Source organism: Chaetura pelagica, unplaced genomic scaffold (assembly GCF_000747805.2).
Source record: "Chaetura pelagica isolate M959 unplaced genomic scaffold, ChaPel_1.0 scaffold66, whole genome shotgun sequence".
In the NCBI taxonomy this organism is placed as follows: domain Eukaryota; kingdom Metazoa; phylum Chordata; class Aves; order Apodiformes; family Apodidae; genus Chaetura; species Chaetura pelagica.
Window position 1 is genome coordinate 3,219,376 of NW_009953811.1, and position 23,726 is coordinate 3,243,101.

Here is a 23,726-nt window from a genome sequence, read left to right on the forward strand (position 1 = left end):
GGGGGGGGTGGGACTTCAGTGCTTGCTCAACCTTAAAGCACAAAGGAGACCAAAGGAGCAGGGACCATCTGATTTCCAGTGCAGTTAACAATATTCCTGCTTACAACCCCCTCTGGCTTCTTTCCTAGTAAAAACACGATCCTTCTGTTCTTGTCCTGAGCTGCTGTGTGACATTTTCATGTGGTGTTAAAATGTTGTTGTGTCCCACCTCAAGAAAAGATCAGTAGTGGGTAGGAAAATGTTCTTTTCACCCTCCGTCTGCACTGGTGGGATGTGGAGTGACTCAGTGTAGCAATCGTTGGGAAAAGTCCTTGAGGGCACAAAAAGGGAGGCAAACTGAGCTTTTTTTATTTGAAGTCACTGTAGGAGGGGGTCCACTGAAAATCTCCTCGAAAGCTGCAAACCCAAAAGAGGTTGACATTCCCATTTTGGCTACAGAAACCCTTTGTCTGCAGGCTCCCACGTGTGAGGGGTAACATTTTGACAATGGCTGTTGGGCTTGCCAACCCGCCAGGCTCAGGCTCTTGTGTTTAGATTTTTTTATTTTTTTTTCTTCTTAGAAGCTCCCAGATCTCCCAACCAAAATAAATCCACCCTTGTTTGGGTTTCCTGGCCACGTGGGATGGAACGTGGCTGCAGCTGTACCACACACGCTGCAGGCCCTGTTGCCATCCAGTCCATCCCAGCTGAAATATTTCACGCCGGGAAGTGCTTTGCAGATAGTGGAACAGCCACAGGCTGACCCCTCTGCTTCCCCACTGGGTTTATGCTGGACAAGCCGGGGGTGGAAACCTGCCCTCAGCAAGTGAGCAGCTTGGAAAGACAGAACAAGACCTGCAGCTGAAGTGTGGCCCCTGTCCTAGAGAAGGGAGCAAGGATGGAGCTCTTTGCACCATTAAAAACAGCTTTGTCCTTACTCTGCATGGAGGGTACCTCTTCTGGCTATCCACAGCTAGGGTTTTGTGAAAATGCCCATCATCTCACAGAATCACAGAATCACAAAATGGTTTGGGTTGGAAGGGACCCTAAAGATCATCTCGTTCCAGCCCCCCTGCATGAGCAGGGGCATCTCCCACTAGGCCACATTGCTCAAAGCACCAACACTTGGCTGCCACGTGTGTGCTTTTGTACCACCAGACACTCTCATTTCCCAGTGAAATGGGGCACTCAAAGGGACACGGGTGATTTAGGGGACATGTGATCAGATACAGTGCTTTCTTTGTGCACACACACACAGGCACCTCAGCATGGAAGCATGCTGGAAAACAAATTTGGAAAGTAACTGCCATTGCCTTCTGCAATTCTGAGCTGGAAAGACAAAAACAAACTGAAAAAAAACCCAACATGGGCTGAAGTGGTCTGGGATCCCTGGCGTGCTTTGCAGCCATCAAAAGTGTCACTTGGGCTTGTGCTGCATGAGGTGGTAGGAACTGGGGGGAGAAAGAGACTTGTGCCTTGCCAACACCAGGGAGAACAGGAGGGAAGCACTGGGTTCACTTTGCATTTGAGTTGCACCTTGGAAGATGGTTTCTGAAATGCTCTGGGGGTGATTGCTGATGGTGATTCTGGGAGGAACCTGCAAATCTAAAGGCACTGGGCTGTTTCCTTGCTTTCTCAATCCCCTCCTGCCTTCATGGCAGAAGGCTGCTCCAAGATAGGTACTGAGTCCTGAGAGCTTAGGGCTCAGGGGTATTGGATGGATCCAGCCACTGAGTTTGCAGACATTGCATCAGGCCTTAACTCTTCTGCATCTTTTCTGCATGGTATGGAAGAGCTGCTGTGTTTTCTTCCAAATAGGAACATCCTTTCCTGGCTCTTAAAAGGCAGAGGCATCTGGTGCAAAGACAGACTCAAACAGAAGCATTTATTCCAGGTTCCTCCTGTGCAGAGGCCACAGGATGTTTATATTTGTTGTGTTGTGGAGTGTCCTGATGCAGAGAGGACCTGGTCTTGCTGCACCAATAGCCACAGTGTTCTCAGTACAGGCAATACAAAATCCTGGCATTAGTCAGGAGATGAATGAGAGTACAAAAGCACTGGCTGTGTCCTGAAGGCAGTTTTCTTAGCTCTAGTCCTCACCTGACATGCAGGTGCTCAGCTTCAGGAGCCATCAGGACAAGGGAAGGCAGGTAGGACGCCTTGGTGATCCTCACCCGTCTAGGTGTGCAGGCAGAGCCCATGGGAGACGTCCCAGTCCTGTGGCCCCAGATCTGCCCTGCTCAGCACAGGGTGTGCTCCTAAACAAAGCAGGAGCATAAACGGTCAAATCAGACTTTTGCAGGCCTGGTTTCTAAAAAAACCCCACACGTATCTCTGAGGATGAGTCAGCTGCTTGTCATTTGAATGTGCCCTGCATCTCGCCCTGTCCTTCCTGTGAAACCCTGTTGGGGAACGATGTCCACCCAGTGCCCCCATCATCTGCTGCAGCTCAGGCAGGACTGCTGCTGCTTGCCCAGTTTGGCACCAGCCACAGCCCTGGCTCTCCACATCAAATGCATGTCAAACCCCCTGATTAGCAGTGGCTGGAAACAACCTAGTGACATATTTTTCCTCTGGAATCATATCAGTTCTAAGAGTTTATTCAAAACAAGAAAAACAACAACAACAACAAACAACAACCATAGCACACTTCTGTGTACAGATTAACATTTTACCTTTTTGACATCTGGAATGACTTTTGCAAGCCTGTATTCTATTATGTGTGAAATATAACCCTGCTCAGTGCTATCTATTGACTCGCTCAGTTACAGAATATCTGAGTGATGCACTGCCCAGTGCCTTGGCTCCATTGATCAGGGCAATCACCACTCACACCTCCAAATGCTTAGTGATACAGCACTCACCAAGCACCAAAAGGACACTTTGAGCCTTAAATCTTAATTTGTCCTTTAAAAATATTTCATGCATACTGGTTGGGTCACTTTTGTCATCTTCCTATGAACCTCCATTGATTTTTCTTTTCTCCAGCAGATCACACTAGTTTCAGTAGCAAATAAATTGTTCTGTTCTCCTCTATAACTTAACTAAACCTCCTGCAAATGTTTTCCCAGAAGACTTAGATGCTCTCATGTAATTACCCTGTCTGCATCCACAAATGAGTGATATCTGGAACATTTTGCTGAAAATATGCCGTGTTTGAAGTGTGAAACAGTACGAAAAATTACACTTTTATGTATGTTTACAAAGAATTAAAAGTCAGACGTAGGAGAGATTATCAGACATTCTAACATATTTGGGAAAAATAATAATAATAATAATCTCTTGTCATGTACTTCAGTGCCACGTGTTCGTTATCGTGATGATGACTCAGTGCTTGCTGCAGTACATAGTAGGGAATGAACCAGAAGGTGACCAAGTGTCCCCACAGAGAGGTTGTTGTGACTTATAAAAGGCTGAGGAGTCCATCACTGCTAAAGCATTGCCCTGGCAGATAATTTAGATCCTTTTCCCAAGCTCTCCAAGTTCCCTACAATCATGCTATGTCCTTTGTGTATAGCAAACAGAGTAAATGCAGAGGTCTTCCAGGGCAAGTGGGACCTCCCCAGGACATAACACAGTTGTCTTGAAGCACAGCTATCATCTAAAGCCAATGAAGCACCTGTCCCAGGACCAGATCGCTTGTCCTTTTCCAAAGATGTCAAAAATCCTTCATCCTCTTTCCCTCTGAGCACCCCTCTTTAGTTTTGCCATTGATACTTATTTCTTTGGGCTGCATTAGGGATTGGCAACCCAAATGGTGGATCACGTGCAAATGTGGGATGGAACTACAGAACCTGCTGTAAAGTTGTTATTATTATCTAGAAAATCAGTTGAACTTGAGGGGGGAAAAAATGTTCTTCACACAGTGTGGCTGAGTTAGCTCAGGAGAAGTTTGCACACAAGGTGTCACAGTTTGACTCAGCATCAACAACAATGCTCTCAAGGAAGCAAGATGGCAAGTTATCTGGGGTTTTAACTGGGAAGCCAGCAACAGGAAGATTGTCTACGTGTTATCTTACTAACATAGGCATGATGGAGATTTTTATTTGCTCTGGGTTTTGGTGATAGGGGCACTTTTGTAACCTTTGGGCATTATTTTGGCATACAGATGAACAGCATAGCATGGACAAATAGTCTCAAGGGCAGAATGAGACAGCATCAGGAGCTGATCTACCAGGTCTATCAGGCTGTGCAGGGAGGTCTGCCTGGAGAGGATGGAAATTTCATCCCCTGAGTCAATTAGAACTCACAGAAGTGCTGACCACGGGGAAGACCCCAAGCTGGCAGGAGAAGGATCAGCTGGGCAGCCTCAATTGCATGATTCTTTATTTATGATTTATTGCCCACACAGCCCTTACCCAGCACTGGGCACACAGCCTGCAGCACGTGCAGCAAGGCTATAGGAGCAACACAGGCTGCCCAGATCAGAGAGGAGGAGACAGCTACAGGATCCTAGTTTGAAGCAAGGTTTTAAGAACTCAGGCGTGATCTTGAACTAAAAATGTTAGTCCAAAGCAGGTGTCCACAGTGAATCACATCCACAACTGACTGGCTTAGTCAAAGTTTATCAAGGCACACTTCTGAGCAGAGAAGGAGTTGCAAATCTGTGTGGTTTAAGACATCTGTGGCCAGTAAATCCTCTAGACTAAAACAGTAAATAGTATTGAAAACTGTGTCACCTCCCTGTGGTCAGCCTCAGCTCCAGAGCTCAGAGGATGCTCTGAACAACTGTCTTGAAGCTTCCACACTCTCCACTCCTGCCCTGTACTCTCCCACACTGCCTTGTAAACAGTGGGGAATAATGCTTGGAAGTGGATTTGGTTTTAAGCTGGCAAATGCATTTTTTCTAGTGAAGAAGGGGAACAGAAAGAGTTACAAGGGTGAAAGGATCTAACATGGTACAAAGTATGCGTTGGGATTATCCTCTCCTCCTGCATCAACATCAGAAAGCAGGGAGGGCATGAGATGTTCTGCTTCCCTTTGTGTTTGAAAAGATTTACATCTGTATTATTTTTAAGAAAGAAAACAATACGTGACAGAAACCAGCACAACCTCCCTTCTCGTGAGGAAGCCAGCCTGTCCAGGAAAGGACTTTCTTATCTCAGGATATAACTGAAATCAGGCCTCCAAGGCTGCCGCTCTCAGAGCGGTGATTTAGGCGTCTGCCCAGTAAATACCCTGTTTGGCTTAAATTGTGGTGTTGGAATTAGATTTAATTCTAACTACACGGCTCAAGCACCAAGTGTTCTGAGGTTAAGACGTGGCCTTCTCAGCTTTAAAGTTTGCCAGAGAGTTATTGCTTGATGTTGTAAATGGACTTAAGGACCGTAGGAGGTGGTTTTTCATTTCAGCCCTGATACAGTAAGCCACTTAAACACTTGCTTATGTCACACTGAAATAAAAGGGATTTATGGACACAGCTCTGGGCTTTGCTGAATCAGAGCATTTTTGCTGAGTGCTGTTTAGAGGAAGCATGAGAAATAACCTGTGCAGATGTCCTCGGGTGATGTGGGAGCTCCAGCAAGGCTGGAAAATGCTGTTCAGAGGAAGCAAGGAGCCCCTGGGCAGGCCAGGAATTCTTTTGTCAGCTCTCAAGACAAAACAGGGAAGTCACCAGGTCACTCAGCCTTTAGCTTGCCTTAATTTTTCTCCCATTGCTCCCTGATGGCACCAACACAATGGCTGGGTCCCACCTTTTGCAGTGTTCTGCTGCCACGGTGACACTGTGGCCAACACCGTCTCATCTCCTTTCCCAAAGAGGATTCTTGCTTTCTGGTAACTGAGGCTGGTTTTTTTCTCTCCTTCTGGCGCAGAAATGACGGCAACACTTGCTGCAACACCTCTGAAACCTTCCCTCATTCCCTGTGCAGCTCCCCCATAGGATGGGTAACATCGAGCTCCTCCAAGGAATGACAGCACTCCCTTCCTGCAGGGTAGGACTGGTTTTTAAGAGCTGTATCTATAACCCTGGTTTCAGCAATTTCATTTCCATTCCCTAGTCCATGAGTAAGGACGTTGGTTTTTCACGGTGTGAGATGAAGAGGCTAGCAGGGAAAGACAAAGGCTGTCCTCATATGTTGCTCCAGCCCTACCAAACCTATGGGAGATGCTGCATCATCAGCAGCATATATTTTCTGGTCATTCAATATAGCTATGGACGGGGCATGTATTTCACAGATCCTCAGAGGACATCCCTAATAGGGAAACCTGTGATGCATTAGAAGCTGGATTCTGGTTCTGTAACAGCCATCAGCAAGTTCTCTTTGCATGGCCATGATCCATACATGCAGCACCTTTCCTGGGCCCAACTTTTCAGCTCCAAGACTCCATTTGCCACCAGGTTCCCCTGAAAGGGAATGCTAAAAAGGATGCTCCTGTTTCTTTGAATACGCAACATGTAGGGGAGTTGGAACTAGATGATCTTTAAGCTTTGCCTGCTCCCCAGCAGCCCAGCCAGTGCTGCTCCTCATCATGCACAGAACCAGTTGTGACCATGTCTACTCTCCCCAGGTGCCCATGCAAGAATGGGCCATGTGGCTCAGCTCTCTGCACACTACCTCACAGCCACCCTCATCCCAGTCACCCTTGGTATTATTTATTAGGTGCTAATACAGACTAGCAACTGGGGGGATGATCTGCGATCACGTGGTATGAAAAAGAACCTTAGTCCATTCCTCCAGGACTTTGAAGTGTGAGTGTAGGACAGAAGATGACAGATGGATTCAGGTAGGTGAAGACACAGTGCTGGCCACTGTATCAGACAGTGGTTTGCAAGACCAGCCCCGATTCAGCGAAGTGAAAGGCTGCCACATGCACAAAGTGAGCTGTGCAGACATCAAAAGCACAGCCTTTTCCCCCTTCTCCAACTCCCTACAAGCTCAGGAGTTGTCAGGATGAGAAGGCAGTGAGAAGTGGTCAAGTGGGAGCAGGGTGTTTAATCTAACAGTTCATTGTAATCAGCGGGCTGTCATCTCCCCCTGTCTCCTTTCAGCGGGTCTGTTCAAACGGCGGGCAAAGTGACACCAATTTTTGTGTGTTCAGCACAGTAATTGCCTCCCGTACAGTCAGCGAGCACTTAGGAAATACTCTGCCTCCTATTAGAATTTCTGATTGGACTCATGGAAGACTACACCGTATTCCTCTTTATCTCTGCAGTCACCAGCTAATGAAACGTGCTACAGATATTTATAGAACTGCCATTGTAAACAGCATTTGCATTTGGTGCCTTTGAGTTATTTAGTGTGATGGTGCTTCCACCAGGAGGGTTTTTTCATTTTGAAAGGGAAAGGTTCCCTTTGGAGCTGTTTCCTCCCATCTCCTTCGCTGTTTGTGTTGGATGCAGCAGTTCTGTGGGCAGTTGCTGATGATTTAGTGACAAAGTGATGAGCACACGGGGATTAGCTGAGCACGGTGTGGGTTTTTGGGCTGTGTCACAGACAGTTTATAGGATTCTCCGAGACAATGTTGGGAGTTACAGCAAAGATGAATGGAGAGGAAGGCAGTCACCAGAGCAGCTCATGCCACAGAGGAAAACAACTGCCAGCCTGCCTTCCCTAGGAAACCCATTGTGTAAATATTTGTGTAGGAGCCTCCAAAGGAGATTTAAAGTCTTGTGATAAAGGTAACTAAAATGTCCTTTCCTTGAGAAAAAGAGCTGCGATTCAGAGGATCCCATGAGTAACCATGAGAGATATTTCCTTTCTGTAACATCCCCATATCCGAGTGAACAAGCGTGTACGTCAGGTCCTGTTGTCACTGATGGATCTCAAAGCATTTTGCAAAGGAGGTCAGTGTCAGTTTTCCCATCCACGAGATGCAGAAGCCAAGGAGCAGGGAAAGCACACATGCCTTGGGCTAAATCAGCTCTCCTGCACACTAATCCAGCATCTCATCCACACAAACACATTTCTTCACATCTCCACGTGCCTCACAAGCACCATCTGTGCTTATGTATTGGAGATATATCATCCCTAGCCTTTACACACTCATTTATATAAATGGCAGAGGTTTTTAAAAGCTCTCGTGTTCAGCTCTTCAAGTGCTTGGGGGTCACACCACATGTGCAGGCATTAAAGGAACTGGCAGATTTTCAGAAAAATCTGACCTACTGAGCTGCTTTGGAAAAAAAAAAAAAAAAAAAAAAAAAAAAAAAAAAGTCTGTTCTGTACTTTGGTGCATAATTTCTATCTCAGTTCATGGTAAGTCTGGCCCATTACATGTATGTGGCCTATATTCACACCCGGCGTGTGCAGCTCCCTGCCTTATCGATGAACTGTTAGCACTCAGGAGTGTGGAACACAGTCCCATCTCTTCACACATCTTGAGAAGCACTGGAAATCTGGGGGGTTGGTGTGGATACAGCAGCCCGGCTGAGCTACAGCTGAGCAAGCAGCAGGCATAGCAGTAGAGCTCACCTAGGAGTTATCTCACCTACCTTGAAATGTCTGAAAGTTCCCTCTGCTTTGAGCATCAAGGGCATCTCAACTGTTAAGGTGAACTAGACACCTGACTTTTTGCTTTCTGGAGTTAGGGTGAAGGGCTCTTACTTCCAGAAGGAAACTAGTGGCTTGGTACAGGAGAACTCACTCTGAGTTTGCTGTGAAACCCAGGACTTGATCAGGAGCAAACTCCTTTACTTTCTTGTTGCATCAGGAGTCCTTCTCTTCTGTCAACAGCTCTGCTCAACTGTTGCTTCTTTTCTCTTTGCTGGGATTTTGCTTTTCCATGATGAAGGGGAAGCCATGCCTTTGTGCCTCTTAACTCCTAGTTCTACTCATCCTTCTTTGGGTAAAAGCGTTGGGAGTGGAAAACCTTGTAGTCATCCTCCATCCAAACTATGGTGCTGCTCAGCTCATGCTTAGTGACCTTCTGCTCCCACTTTACCATCTACAGGGCTTTGATGTTGATTCCCTTTCTCTGGTTGCACAGAGAAGCAGAAGGAGTGCCTTGACTTGTCCTCCTAGAACTGGCCACAGTCCACTTCATCACCAGGCAACAGATACCACTGATTAGCTAACGTGCAAAGCATGAGAAGCAGCATCTTTCCTGCAGACAGACTGTGCCAAACCAGTTCCTTCTCACTGTGCTTTCAAATGTTCCTGGTTTTTGCTCTGACAAGCTAGCAGAGTTTGTATTGATCTGATGATGCAAAAAAGCACATAGTGTGGGCTTCAGAACACCTGGAGGAATAATGAAACAGAAAGGAGGGAGGGCAGGACCATCATATTTTAGCTTATATCGAGTAGGAAGCCTGTCTTCTACCTTCTTTGTTTTTCTTCATGGAACATTTATTTCAAAGGGAAGTGAAAAGCCCCGTGTCTGGCCATCCTGTCTACGGAATGAAATCAACTGCAGATCTCCAGCCACATACACTGTGGTCCTTCTGACCTTCAGGGTATTTCAGAACTTCACTTTATTCAGACACTTCATCTTACCAGCTTTCTTTAAGTAGAGAAGCACTAAGGGGATACAAAACTCTGGGTGGGAAAAGCAGGGAAAGCTAAAGAATCATAGAATCCTATAATAGAATGGTTCCGGTTGGAAAGGACCTTAAGGATCATCTAGTTCCAACCCCCCCTTGCAGGGACACCTCCCACTACACCAGGTTGCTTCAAGCCCCATCCAGTCTGGCCTTGAACTCTTCCAGGGATGGGGCATCCACAGCCTCCCTGGGCAACCTGTTCCAGTGTCTTAACACCCTCACACTAAAGAATTTCTTCCTATTAGCAAATCTAAATTTCTCCTCTTTCAGTTTTAATCCATTACCCCTTTTCCTCTTGCTACCAGCCCTTGTAAGAAGTCCCTCCCTAGCTTTCCTGTAGCCTCTTCAGGCACTGGAAGGCTGCTATGAGGTCTCCCTGGAGCCTTGTCTTCTCCAGGCTGAACAACCCCAACTCTCTCAGCCTGTCTTCACATGGAAAACAAGTGCTTTGATGTAACAATAAAGCACAAAGTCAAACATCTCAGAAATTTTTCCCTCTTCTCCCTTTCACCTTCTTTTCTTCTCAACTTGGGTATAACAGCTGGAGTGTAACATGCAAGAGCTGGACTGTGTGTCCTTCCCTGCCATGGTGTGTCACTGCCACGATAAACTCACTGCTTTATCTCTTGCCTTGAGTAAATTAATCTTAAAACTGGGATATCAGTGTGTGCTCACCATCTTGGGGATGCAGCAAATATGTGACAGTAGGAGGACAAGCGAGATGCTGAAGCAGAGCTCAGCCACTCAGAGTTTTGTCTTATTCAGAGCAGGCCAAACTATTGCAAAGCCCTCCTGCGAGCCTCTGGTGTAGCTTTAGAACTGAGCTGAAAGCTGCTTAATACAGAGTTCATAGCAAAAAATCTCACTCACCAAGTAGCATACCTTATGAGAAACCATATTTTGTGTAATTTTACTTACTGGAGAAAGCTCTTGTAAGAAGACAATTTATTGCCATGGCAGTAACTGGCTGACATTTATGAGAAGTCTGGTTTTACAAGGCTTTCCTTGGGCTGCAATGCCAGGGCTCCAGTTGTGCTTAGGAAAATTAGAAGGAAGGGGGTGTTATTTAGGGTGCACGATACTCCAGAGGGATGCTGGTGTGAGTTAACAACAGGGGTGAAGTCTGCTTGGATCACGTGGAATCGTGTGTGCCAGGATTGTAAATTTGGGATGAGTTGAAGGGAAAATCTCATTTTCCCTGAAGTTGTCTCATAATAAACTCCATATCTTGCACAGCCAGCTTGAGGCTCAGTAGAGTTGTTGGCACATCTGAATTTTTTGCTGTGGGGAAGAGGCTAGGGCCAGGATAAGGCACAGTCTGTCCTGGCCTAGGAAAGGTGGAGATGTATGTGGGACAGAGCTGGCAAGAGGGAGGACAGGAGCACCCGGGAGACCCCAATGGTCTCCCGTGCTGAGAGCCAGCAACAGGCAGGGTGAGGGCAATGCAGCTACAGATGGCCAAGGCTGCAGAACCGTGGCACATGAGTGGGTGATTTTTAACCACAGAGCTAAACCAGAAAGCTGAGCTGTCCTCAGTTAACCCCCCAAGCCTACATCTCCCTGCCCTCTGCAAGGCGGGTTTGCAGTGGTGGCTCAGCTCAGCTGTCACCCGCAGGGAGAGGTGATGGATGAGGGCAGAAATGCTCAGAGTGCTGCAGCAGCTGCATCCTCGACCCACCCTGTCAGGCTCCCGTGGACCCTCTGCTCGGTTCTAGTGTTGCTTTAGGACTTGTCATGGCAAGAAATATCATTACATTGAGCTGAGGATGCATATAGTGCTCAGGAAAGCACCTTGCTTGGAGGGTGGTGGATCCCTGGGGGCCTGATCCACACTGTGAGGCTGAGTTGGGTCCTTGCTGCCATAGGTCCAGGCATGCACAAGTGCCGTGGGGTCAGCCCACACCAAGGGGGCTGCCTGCATGCTGCTTAAGTCTGCTGAGGAAGAGATTTCCAAGGGCCAAAGAGGCTTAGGCAATCCACATCCCATTAGCAGATAGTGGGATTGTGCCTGTATGCGCTGAAGGGCTTTGTGGGGCTGAATGGGGGACCTGCAACTCTGCAAGGCAAAGTTGCTTATGGTGCTCTGTGCAAGAGGAGAGACAGGAAAGGACTTGACCAACTGTAAAGGAGTTTCCTCAGGCCACAGCTCATCTATTTCTCAGCACTCTAATCTACAGGACCTTGGAAATCTGCTGCAAGTCCTCTATGCATAAAGGTTTTATTGACATTATTTGTTAACAGTTGTAACAAGCCATACTGATATGGAAGCACTTTTGGAACAGTGATTCCTGCGGTGCATCCTAAATAGGACATCCCAAGTAGGACAAGCCCATTTTGGGACTCAGGCCCAGATGAGCAGCTGGTGCAACCCTGGGAAGCACCATTCTGGCCCAGGGAGGAGCCCTGCTTGCTCAGTGATACCTCCAGCATGGTTGAATCATGGCCATTGAGGAGCTTGGGGCAAACTTGTCTGGATGTCTCCTCCACTGACCAAGTCAGCTGTGCAGCCACTATGAAATTTTGGGGTCCCTGTGCTACAAACTGTCCCCTTGGTCCCATTTTTCACACTGGAACAATCTCCTCCTCCTGGCAGCTGCGCCTCACGCTGCTCCGCAACAGCTACCGGGGTGGCTTTTCTCTTTCTCCTTCCAGCCTTCTCTTTCCCCGGATGCCAAAAGAAAGGGGATTAATTTAAAAACAACAACAACAGAAAACCCATGAACTGAAAGCTCCACAGCCAAGAAAAGCCAGCAGCCACGTGCTGAGCTGGAAAGCCCAGCACTCTGACCCATGTTCCTTTTCTCTCTTGCAGATGACGGAGGGTCGCAGATGCCAAGTGCACCTCCTTGATGACAGGAAGCTGGAGCTCCTCGTCCAGGTAGGAACTGCCTCCTTCTCCATGCCATAGTTTTACTGCAGCCATGGATTTTCACTGGGGTGAAGACATAGAATGGTTTTCAGCTGATTTTCTCAGCAACCTCACACTGTGATTGCATGCAGAGCTCAGGGAAGCTGCAGTTAGTGCTGGGTGGGCAGGATCTGCAAAGATGTGTGTGTGGGAAGGACTAATCCAACACACATTTTGCTTTTTTCTGTGCCAGAACAGTCCCAATCACTGCCATTGCAAGAGAAAGGCAGCTCTGGTCGTTTTTTTGACACTGTTACTATATCACTTAGCTTTGAGAAATTGTTTGCATCTGCTTAAAATACCCCCAGCCTTTGTTTTTATCTGCTTTACTTGCCATTCTAACTTGCTGGGGTACGATGCTGGGCTCCACACTGGAGGTGGCTGTCAAACACAAACATGCATTAAAGTAAGCTTGTGCTCTATCTGTCTTATTTTTCTTTTTTAAAAAAAATGGAAACTTATGAAGAATGAGAATGTGACGCTGGCTGTGTAATGATGGGCTGATGGCAGCTGGAGCATCCTGAGCTTTTCTGATAATTTTGGTTTGTGTCGATCACCAAGGGGTTAATAAAAAGAATGAGAAGAATGTCTTTCCTTTTACAAAGGCTTGGGCACTGGCCACGGGCAGCCCAAGAAGCAGGAAATGAAACTTCCCATAGAACCCACCCCTCCCCCCCAAATTCCCACTGCAGTTGATAAGCTGGGAGGGGTGGGGGGCAGGATCCTGCCCAGCAAACCTGAATGAGGATTTTTGAGGGTGACTTGAATGGCCGGAAGCACATCCAGCCTCGCTTTCTGGAAAGTTGCTTAAAATATATCATTAACATTCTCTTAATGGGTAACATTTTTCAAGTACATAGTCACCGAGGAGGTGAAATCCCTCAGCTCCCCTGCCACTCATTGCAGTCAACAAGTGACAGGCCAGGGCTGGAAGGAGAGCAGCTAAATCATAAGATCATAGAATTACAGAAGGGTTTGAGGTGGAAAGGGTCTTTAGAGGTCATCTAGTCCAACTGTCCTGCAGAGAGTAGGGACACTTTCCACAAGATCATGTTGTTCAGAGCTCTGTCCAACCTGACCTTGAAGAGAATGGAACTTCTACCACATCTCTGGGCAACCTGTTTCACTGTTTCATCACCCTCATTGTAAAAAATTTACTCATATTATGTAGTCTAAATCTACCTTCTTACAGTTTACAACCATTAGCCTCTCTCCTATCACTCAGGTTGAGTAATTAGAACACCATACCAATGGTCTCTGCAGGGTGAACATCCCTGGAACGGGCTGGACTGGGCTTGCTGGGCTCAGCAGCTGGCTGGGGGAAGTTCAGCCACCTCCATCAAAAGGGCACAGCACTTGGCTTCCTATTTCGTAGAAATGCCTTTTAAAATTTTTCTTAGTTCAATGAAAAATGAATGGGCTAATGGGGAACAGCACTGCTCACGACATTAATAATCACAATTTAAAACATAATGGAGGAAAGCCTTATCAGCTGCCCTGGCCAACCTGCTTGTTTGGGATTTTTATCAACAACAGCCAAAAAAACACACAAAAAAGCCACACAAAGGTGACAGCTGAGGAGGCTGGTTTGGGAGGCTCTGTGTCCATTTCTGAGTGAGCAGAAACAATATAATGATTTATTTTTTTTTTAACTGTTTGATCACATCTTCAATGGGAATTTCTAGTGATCAATACAGGAAGCAAATTGCTCTGTAAATCACACTAACTAGTTTGCAAGTGACCCATGGCTGAATTTTATTCATGCAATAAATCATTTTGCTGTTTTCAAGTAACGTATGAATGGGAAAAGGCAGGAGGTGTGATTATGAAAAATTTGTGCTCAGAAAAAGCAGCAACCTGTGTTCTGTGTGAGTTGATCCAAGTCTCCAAGCAGCACCCTGCCCATAAGTGTACAGTATAGTCCACTGAGGCATCTCGGATGCTTTGCTGGTTAAGTGAGGCTTTGCAGTGCTGTTAGGTAGCTTCTGCTCAGTGTGATAGTAAATAAATTGCTTTTGGATGGAGCAGATGACAGAGGAAAAGGATGTTTGGATTCAAGTGTGTCTCTGATACTGATGATCCTTGAGAATGTGGACACAACACTTTGGTTTGCCTGCCTGGAAACCACAGACAAAGCCACCAGCTTTGGGATGGTCCTGGGGCTCTGCCTGGGACAGGAGCAGGTTGATGCTACCCAGATGTACAGTGATTTGCCCTGGCAGGTGTCCCAAACAACTAGGCTCTCTCCAGGAACAATGTGCACTTTGCATACTGTGCCCATACTGTTATTTTTCTTCTTACCTTATCTCCTAATTGAACTGAATTAGTGTCACTGTTTGACTCAGGTCTGACAACAACGCTCTCGATCCCCTCCCCCTCCCACCCAGGTAGGGAAGGAGAGAGAGAAAAAGAGAGAGACTTGGCTGGATTGAAAACTGAACTACACAGCTTTAATTAAAACACTAATGATAAAAGAAAATATATATACAATTATATACAAATGTGTTCAGATATGTGCAAAAGCCTCTCGCCTCCCCCCACCCCCAGCAACTCCCACAGCATCTCCTAAGCTGGGAACAGTCCCAAAAATCCCAGAGCTGCTGCTGGAGAGAGCACAGAGTGATGAGGGTCAGGAGAGCTCCAGCCTGGGGGTCAATGGTGATGGATGGACGGAGTCCTCCCCGGACACCGGCCATGGAGGGAAGAGAAGGGAAGAAGAAGCAGGAAGGAAATTTCTTCTGTGATCTCTGACCTTCCTCTGAGCTCACGTAGATACATGGAATGGAATATCTCTGGCCAGTTTTGCTGTCTGTCTAACTCAGCCTCATACGGGGGTCACAGATCTCCCCGTAATGTCTGAGCCGGCAGAGTGAAGGTGCAGCCTTGGAGACCCAGCAGTTAGAAAAACATTCCAGCTGTTATCAGTCTTAGTTGGGACACTCTGGTACTAGTTAAAAGGAAGCTTACTGAAGGAAAAAAAAAAAATCAGTAAAAGGAAAAATAGCTTCATCCTGGCTCAAACCAGGACAATAAGAGACTAAATAAAATCTTCATCCAACCTTGAGCTTCTGGCTGTCACTTCAAAGACATGTTTTTCTGTGGGTGCCTTGCCACGAGCTGAACCAGAGGGCTGATTTGTTGGTTTATGCCATGAAAGAGATTCTCCCATAGCTGTGTTGGGCCTTAGCATCTGGACCTACATTGGCTTGAATCACTCAGGACCCAGGCTCTCAAGTTCTCATGTGAAATTTCCTCCTTTCCACCAACCTCAAGCTTTCTTGGAAGCTTTTCCATAGGTAATTTCATGCTCTTATGGCAAGTTTAGGAGACATGGTTGGGAATCAGTAGAACTGATTTCTCTGCCAGAGGTGAGATCAAGACACATCCTCACCTGGATCTGGCTTTGCACAGCCTTGCATGTGTTACACCAAGTGTGATACCAACTCTTAAGAGAAGGGTTCAGGGATCCTGCTGCTGTGTTTTGGTGTGGGGGAAAAATGGCAGAAGAAGCTGGGTCTGACTGAAGCGGGAAGGTGGGTACAGCTCCCTCGGATGGATGGAGAAGGGCTCCTGGAGCATCTTGAAACTGCTTAGGCCAGTGACTCAGGGGAGCTGAAATTATTTTCTCTCCTGCTGCCTCCAGTGCTGCTGGGCAGAAGCAGATGCATCTGGGAATGATCAGGGTGTTTGCAAAAAGCACTGTATTAAGCAAATGTACTGCCTTTTTGTCTGCAAATTAGCTGTGATCAGACTCAGGGCTTTATGAATATGGCATTTCAAACGTATCAATTGGTGGGTAACAAGGACCATACCTTGAGCTGCAGGAGGACAGCAAGTGGTAACTGTGCTCCTGTGGTTACTCACAGGAATCAGCCTTGGCTCTGTGCAACAGCTCCACCAGACCAGATTGAAACATTTCACCACCACAAATTCTCTCCTGAAATGACAAACCCCCCTCAGACTGGTCACACAGCTATTGCCAGCAGGACCCCCCACACATGTATGTTTTATTTGCAACACTGAGACCCAAAAGTAAGGTTTTGGCTCAGAGGCAGCATTTATAACCCCTTTCTGTGAATGCTGGCTTGCTTTGGTGTTGGCACGTAACACAAGGGTTCGGGGTTGCCACCATGAGGAACGTGATCCAGGGTTTAGTCAATCAAAGGTTCTTGACTAAAGTCTTCTCCTCCCAAGTTGAGCAGCTGCAGAGTGGTTCAGCAGCAGCTAGGGAAAAGCAGAAACACAGGCTTTGAGGATAAAAGAAAGCCCTCCCCAATGTGTTTTGTCAGATAAATGCTGAAATTTAGAAGGGCTAATCATAAATGGAGACAGAGGTGGATCATATGGAAATCTCTTCCTGAGGGTCTGAAACTCAAAGTCTGTTTAACTTGGGATTAGGAAGAAGAGTTGCATTTGGTATGTGTTTCATTTGATAAACGCCTGTTGATGCTCTGGTGTGTGTGGCAAGTTTACATAGGATATTTTTTGACAGAATTTTCTTTCTGAGCAGGAGCAGAGTGTGGCTCCTTGGATCTTCTTACAATCTGTTTCTGTTTGATGCATGTTTAGTTTCTAACACAGATGGTTTAATATTTATTTATTTTGTTTGTTTGGCTTTATCTAGCTAATCCTTTTCAGCAAGTCCCTTTTCTTGCTTCTGGAAAATGGATTTGCTCACATTCCATGCTCTCAGCCTCCCTATCTGTTGTATTATTTCCCTGTGACCGTGTATCATTTGTCTGCTGCACATGAAAGGTTTGTACTACTTCATTTAAAGACTTTTGTGTAACTGGCAATTCGTTCCTTTTCATGTGTTTTTTTATAAACACAGCTTTTTTCTGGGCTGGCTGAATTGGGTGGCCAGGCACCCTCCCAGCTCCTGCACCAGCTGCTGGTGCCTCTTATCTGACAGCAGCTCCAGCAACTGTCATCCCAAAGTGTTAAGCTTCCTAATTATTTCTCTCTGGAAGAGTTATTGCAGAAATGGAGCTCATCCAAGGCTCATAGCAGAGCTGTCTGTGGGGTCTGGAGGGCTCCAAAATTTGATCACAGGAAATAACTGGACATTTTATTTCTACCCTTCTTCCTGAGGAGCACTGAGCCTGAGCTGGGAGAAGAGGAGATGACATGGGGGTCAGCACCATGCTCATCTGTAGATACTTAGGTGGTTAACCCACCTGTATGTCCATGCTATCACATCTTAAGTAACCCTTGCTACCCAAAGAGCTCAGGGTAAGCTAGGTTAGCTTGCAGCATTTCTATCTCCTACCTGCAGCAATACATACAGCCAAAATGAGTGGGATGCACAGAATATCCTTTTCCAACCTTTTTTGCCTTGTGCACAAACTCTGTTTTGAGCAGGTCAGGAGCCCTTCAGGAGCCCAGGACTTGTCTCCAGTGTGTCTGCCATGCTTCAGCATCTTGTGCCCAGGAACCACCTCCAAGCCAGACTGGGAGACACTGGTAGCTGTGAGTCAGTGCTGGGCTGGCAAGATGCTTCATGGGCTGGTGACTCACTGATGCACCAATGACTGTTCCCAGCTTGGCTGTCCTGATGGAGATGCTCAGTTCAAAGCACACCAGTGTCCTTTGCTCCTCCAGGCTCAGCCTTACTGGGGCCAGGCTAATACATGCTGTCCTGGGGAAGATACAGCATCTTTTGAGAGCAATTACTGCACTAATAATAGTTAAAGGGAGAAATAAAATGTTCCGCTCATCTCCCAAGATGCTGTTAAAAGTTTTTGCAATTATTCCAGTATTGCTCATGCTCAGGAAGTTGCAGTCAATGGGGTTTTACCTGCATTTTCTTGCTGCCTCATTTTTGTGTGCCAATAAGTAGGGTTGTTGCCTGGACTGGCACAGTGAGCAAAGGTTCCCTTTCAAGAGGTACTGAGGATGGCATCTGCCTGCCCTGAGGGACAAGCTAATTTTGGATAGAGGTATTGTGAAAGGACCACAGGAACATATCCTATCCTCAGGGCAGGATTAAAAAAAAATAAAAAAATAATAATAAAAAAAAAAAAGCCAAGGATGAGCTGAATATTCCCTGGGAAGCCACAAAAGTTGCAGAAAAATGGGGTCCATCATTGCCTCACTGCTGAAACTGGGGATGCCTTTAAAAGCACCAGCTCCGGGGCCATGACCGTAAATGGAGACGTTTGGGTGCCAGTAGCCATCCTGGCCCTGAGGGAGAGGCAGCTGGGTTCCTGCAGTGCTTGCAGGCTCTGCTCCAAAAGTGCTTTAACCATCACTGTGGAAGGCAGAAGCAGCCAGCACGGGGCTGGGAGCGAGGAGGCAGGAGCAGGCAAGAGGGTGAGTACTGCCCTGCTGGCCCCACTGCCCTCCCTGACCACCCCTGCAGGAGCAGCACAGTGAATATATTGCTGGGGCTGCTTATAGGGCACATTCTGTAGGGTATGGAGAGCTGGGATGGGCTGGCAAAGGATGGCTTTGGTGGGTGTCTGAGGAAAGCTCTCTGCTTCCCCACCTCCCACCCAGCCTCTCCATCCCTGCAACAGGGCAGCTGGAAGTGTCCCTTTGTCCTAATGCGAGGGTGCAGCATCAGCTTGGCAAGTGTCCTCTGAGTGGCTTTGTAGGTTGTGGGGTGGTGTGTCACTCCTCTCCAAAAATAATATGTGTGTTTTCTATAGGACAGACAAATAACTGCAAGACCAGGCTGAACTCGAGTGGGGTTTTCAGCTAGGAATCTGGCAGGATCCAGTTCGGTGGACTGAGAAAAATGTGCGAAAAATGGACTTTGAACATATTAAAAATGGGTTGGAGATGAAGGGATGCTCAGATCTGCCTTCTGCAAAGAAGGCTTTATTTTTCCTAACTAACTGCAAGACTAGGACTCTGGTATTCATCTGACTTCAAAAGGAAATCCTGATTTACTACAGGAAAATTAAGACTGTAGTCCAGCTCAGTGTTTGGAAAATTGTATAGTAGATTTTGGAACATGTTTAGCATTAATAGTTATTGACATCCACAGCTTTTGATCAAGTAGAAGTACCCAAGGTGGGATTTGTATCACTGGGACAAACCATGTAAGTCCCCCTATACAGCCTGTGGCTCCTGGCAGGTGAGTGGTGTGGAGACATCTCTCTCCTGCAAGAAAGGCTCCCCCTGGCCTTCCACTGCCTCCTGGGTTCCCCCTCCTTGAAAAGATTTGATTATCTTGAATACAGCCAGGGTGGCTGCAAATAGGGCAAATGTAGGGCTGGGTTTGGTCACCACAAGATGTGGAGGGATGAAGGAAAGTCTGCTCTGTACAGGAGCCTGGATCAGAGTTTCAGGTCTGTTGTCTCACTGGGCAGCCAGTGAGCTGTGATTTAAGTGCTTTTCTGAAAACTGAAAAGTTGGTTGTTTACTGAAAAATACGTTTAGCATGGCTCAGAGGGGAACATGGTGCTGGGGGTGTTGTTGGCTTTCCCAGACAGCTCACCTCCTGCAGGCAAGGTTGTTGCACAATGCCTAGGTGTTGCCTCAGATTGTGGATAATGGGTAAATGAAGAATGGACCAAAAGAGCCATGTCTGCTCCCAAACCCAGCCTTTCAGCTTACAAGGCATGACTGTGTTGAGCTTCTGTACAGTCTCACTGATTCCCTCAGAAAGCATCCACCACCACCACCACAGAGCGCCCGGTGTCAGGCTGGAGGGCTGTAGCTCTGGGGTTCATTTCTCAGCTCAGGCCTCAGTGAACCCAGAAGCCCACAGAAGTCAAGCCTGGAGGGGAGAGTGTTTGCTGGGAAATGGCAGTGGAAGGGCATAGAGGCAGAAGAAGAAGAAATACCATGTGCAGAGATAGGGAGTGAACAATCCTGCTTCAGAGCCAAGGGGGATCTCAGGAAGGGTGAAGGTAGAAGGGCTCAGTTACAAAGGCAGAACTGAAGGGATGTGGGACAGAAGGTAGAATAAGGGAAAATCTCTGCAGGAATCAGAAACCAGGGGTGGAAGAGCCTCTGCTGTGCAACCTGGCTTGGCTCCAGACAGGCCAGTGCATTGGTGCTGGCCCTAAGAAGTTGGGCCAAACCCAGAAGCTCCCAGGTATGTTGGGTGCTCCAGGCTTCCCTGAACTCATGGTGGGTGACCACAAAGCTCAGTGAGAATGGACATGGCCCCTGTGCTACGAACAGCACTAACAGGATGGCTCTGCCCAAGGAGATCATGCTCTGTGCTCAGATGCCAGCAAGGCAGGCTGTGAGGAGCAAGCTGGCAGGTTCACCAGGAGCAGGATTTGAAGAGGTCAGGTAGGGTGGATAGGTTCAGGGCAGGGATCAGAAGCAAGCCCAAATGGACAGGGAGCATGGAGAGCCTCCAAAGGGATCTGCACCTGCACTGAAGGTCAGTCTGGTCAAGCAGCTCTAGAGAAAGCAAAGCTGCTCCTAGGAAAGGCAAGACTGGAAATTAATGAAGCCCAGCAGGGATAGCTCAGTCCCTCCAGATTGGTTCCTCTGCCACCTGCAGATCAGCACAGGCGTAGGAGGAACTTTAGCAGAAGATGGGACAGGTGGAGGCAAGGGACAATAGCTGCTGGGAGCAAAGTGACAGGAGAACGAGTCAGGCCAGGGCTGCCCTTGCCCATGTCAGAGGTACTTCTGTGTCTTGAGCAGGTTAACTGGAAGGGACGACGCTTCTCTGACACAGTCACCCTGTACGTTCCCTTCTTCCCAAGCTGCATGCTGGTTTCTGAGCAGGGCTGAGAGCAGGTTCTGTCCTTTCTTGTCCAAAGACCCCAGTAACCCAGCTCTGCATGTCTATCAGGTGCCACAACAGGAGTCTCAAGGAACAGATTCCCACAGCAAAGTGCTTGCAGCCTCCTAGGGAAGCACCCAGGGAATGGCAATCGTGCTCCTCCATGGAGTGAAATGAAAGTGTGAATTCGAAGGGCCTGCATAATCAATATCCCCATTATCAGTCTTCCAGAATAAATTGCATTTAAACTAACACAGGCTGGGGAGCTATCTGTGAGCTGCCAGGAGAGAGATAAGCTGAAGACATATGTTTATTCATACCGCATATGCTGAGAGCTGGATATTCTTTACAGCTGGCCAAATGTGGGCGAAAATATTCAGTAATATTTTTTTCAGTTGTTCTGCTAAAATTTGTCAAATAATCTCAATTTTGAGCACACATGGAGCTTTTCAAACTTACAGGGTGGAGGGATGGGGCTGGTGACTATCCCAGTAAAACATCTGGTGAGGGGAGAAAGCTCTTGCCTTTCCTATGAGTTAATTCCTAAAGTTTTGTAGAGCATCAGCAATTTAAATTGTCCTGGTGACTTCCCACTACATACACCAAGATAGGAGCGGCACATCCAGCCATCTAATGGCTCTGTTACAGAGAAAGTGTCTCACACACAATTACTTGGAATTAATTCAAAAATTCACTATTGTTTCTGCCTGGCTCAGCTGCTCTGTGGCTTCAGTGGAGCTTTTGTTCATGCCTGGACCAACCTGTGAGTGTCTGGCAGTGGCTGTGAAATGCAGCATTGTAGCCCATGAGATGCTGCTCCAGCCATGGGCAACCCCACATCCCCCAGCCTGGCTTCCCCTTCCCTGGGGTGACTGCAGGGCTCAGCCACAGGGCATCATGAAGTACAAAGGTGGAAATAAATTGGGTTTAACAGCAGGATGATGGGACTAAACTGCACACAGCTCCTTCTGCTCCTTCTGCTCTCTGCTGATGCTCCTGCATGGTAGACCAGCTCATGTGCTGGTGCCACATGCCATCCCTCATCTCCAGCCCTGCCTGGCCTGAGTGCCTGCCCAATTCAGTCCATGGCAGCCACTGATGAGATTCATCTCATTTAACTTGGGGCACGTACAGCATGGGTGTCTGTGCCTAAGACCCACTTCTACAGGCAGTGGAGGGCACTTGTAGGGCACAGCTGAGCTCATCCTAAAATGGATGATGTGAAATGAGTCGTGCCCCTTTCTCTCCTTGGCTGTAAAAGGAGTCTCTGCAATTAGCTCCTGGATAGCTGCTCATGCTGGGGATGGTTATGTGTGGTCAGATCAATCCTGCTTTGATTCCGACCCCTTCTTTTGTGCCCTCCTGGCTGGAGAAGAAACCAAAACAGTAGATTTGGGTAAGAAAGCACAAAATATGGCACAGAACAAATGCTGCCTCCTGGAAGGTAATGGAAATAGAAATAGAAACTTACTTTTTTATGGCATGGTCTGAGTGAGCAATTTTGAAAAATAACATATCTACCAAATTATTTCAGAAGATATTGAACAGTCTAGAAGAGAGTAGCTCAGAAGTGATGAACAAGGCAGCATAGCAGATTGGCTTTCAAACCAATGTGAAAACTCTGCTTTTCCAATCCAAGGTAGCATTCCTGGATGGAGCAATGGAGCACTTCCCCTTATTGTTGCCATCAGCCTGGCAGTACAAATACTAGGTTAATAGTGAATGAGAGATGCCTGGCTTGATTTTCTAAGCTGCATTGCTCAGCTTATAGAAAACTGCTTTCTATTACTTTTCTGTTTCCCCTTTCAGCTACAAGTAAATGCAGCTTAGACAAAAGATCTCAACTTTCAGCCAAAACAATCTCCCTGCACCACAGCACAGTGAGGGCCTCTGGTGTTGCATGTAATGACAAAAATGAGTCTTGAGCTCTATCATCTCACTGGAAAATGGCTTTCTTTCCCTTTGCCTTGCTGAAGATAACCAAAACGAGAAGCTGGCCATGGCTGCTTGGTGTCAGGTTTACCCACAGAAATGCATTCAGGCTTGATAGGTTAGGGCAGCCTGTGTGTTCTCACAGACACAGATTTCAGCATCATACCTGCAACAGCACTGAGCGAAGCAGAAAGGAGCCAGATCCAGCACCATGGTCCTACCAGTAAAGGTGGCTGGGTCAGGTTCACCCTGCTGTCTGCAGCGTGTGAGGGAAAGGAGACCTCTGCCACCATGCAGAGGGGGCAGGAGGCTGGGAACGGGCAGCTCAGGTATGCAAGGAGCCCACACTGCCCTTCTCAAGGGATACCTGGGTGCTTCCCAGCCCTGTCCATCCCACCTCTCCCTCTACAGTCCCCATTCATGCCCCATACCTTGGCCCAGGAGTGCGTTACTTAGGCCCAGTCTCTTCAGAGATGATGTAAAATGCCTTCCCCATGTGACAGTGCAAACCTCCATCCCTCAGCCTTTGCTGGATTCCCAGTGTGTGGCTCGTCAGTCCTTTCTGTCTTTATTTCGGGGAGCTGCCTACTCATGAGGAAGCTTTGGGCAATCTGATGTCAGAATGGATTTGTCCCTCGGTGGTTTATTTTCCTGAATTCCCCTCTTTCCCCAGGGATGCACTAGCTTGCTGAGGGCAGCAGTGCCCTGGGAAGGAGGGAGGCAGGCACAGC

The 23,726-nt window shown here is 47.4% G+C and overlaps 1 protein-coding gene across 1 annotated transcript in view; it reads left to right on the forward strand.

Moving 5' to 3' along the window:
- FRMD4A (FERM domain containing 4A) overlaps positions 1-23,726 on the forward strand; it is a 185,495-nt gene that overhangs the window by 41,705 nt on the left and 120,064 nt on the right. The window contains exon 2 of the mRNA XM_010001285.1: positions 12,273-12,338. Within this exon, the coding sequence (XP_009999587.1) occupies positions 12,273-12,338 (66 nt within the window). The remainder of the gene's footprint in view (positions 1-12,272; positions 12,339-23,726) is intronic.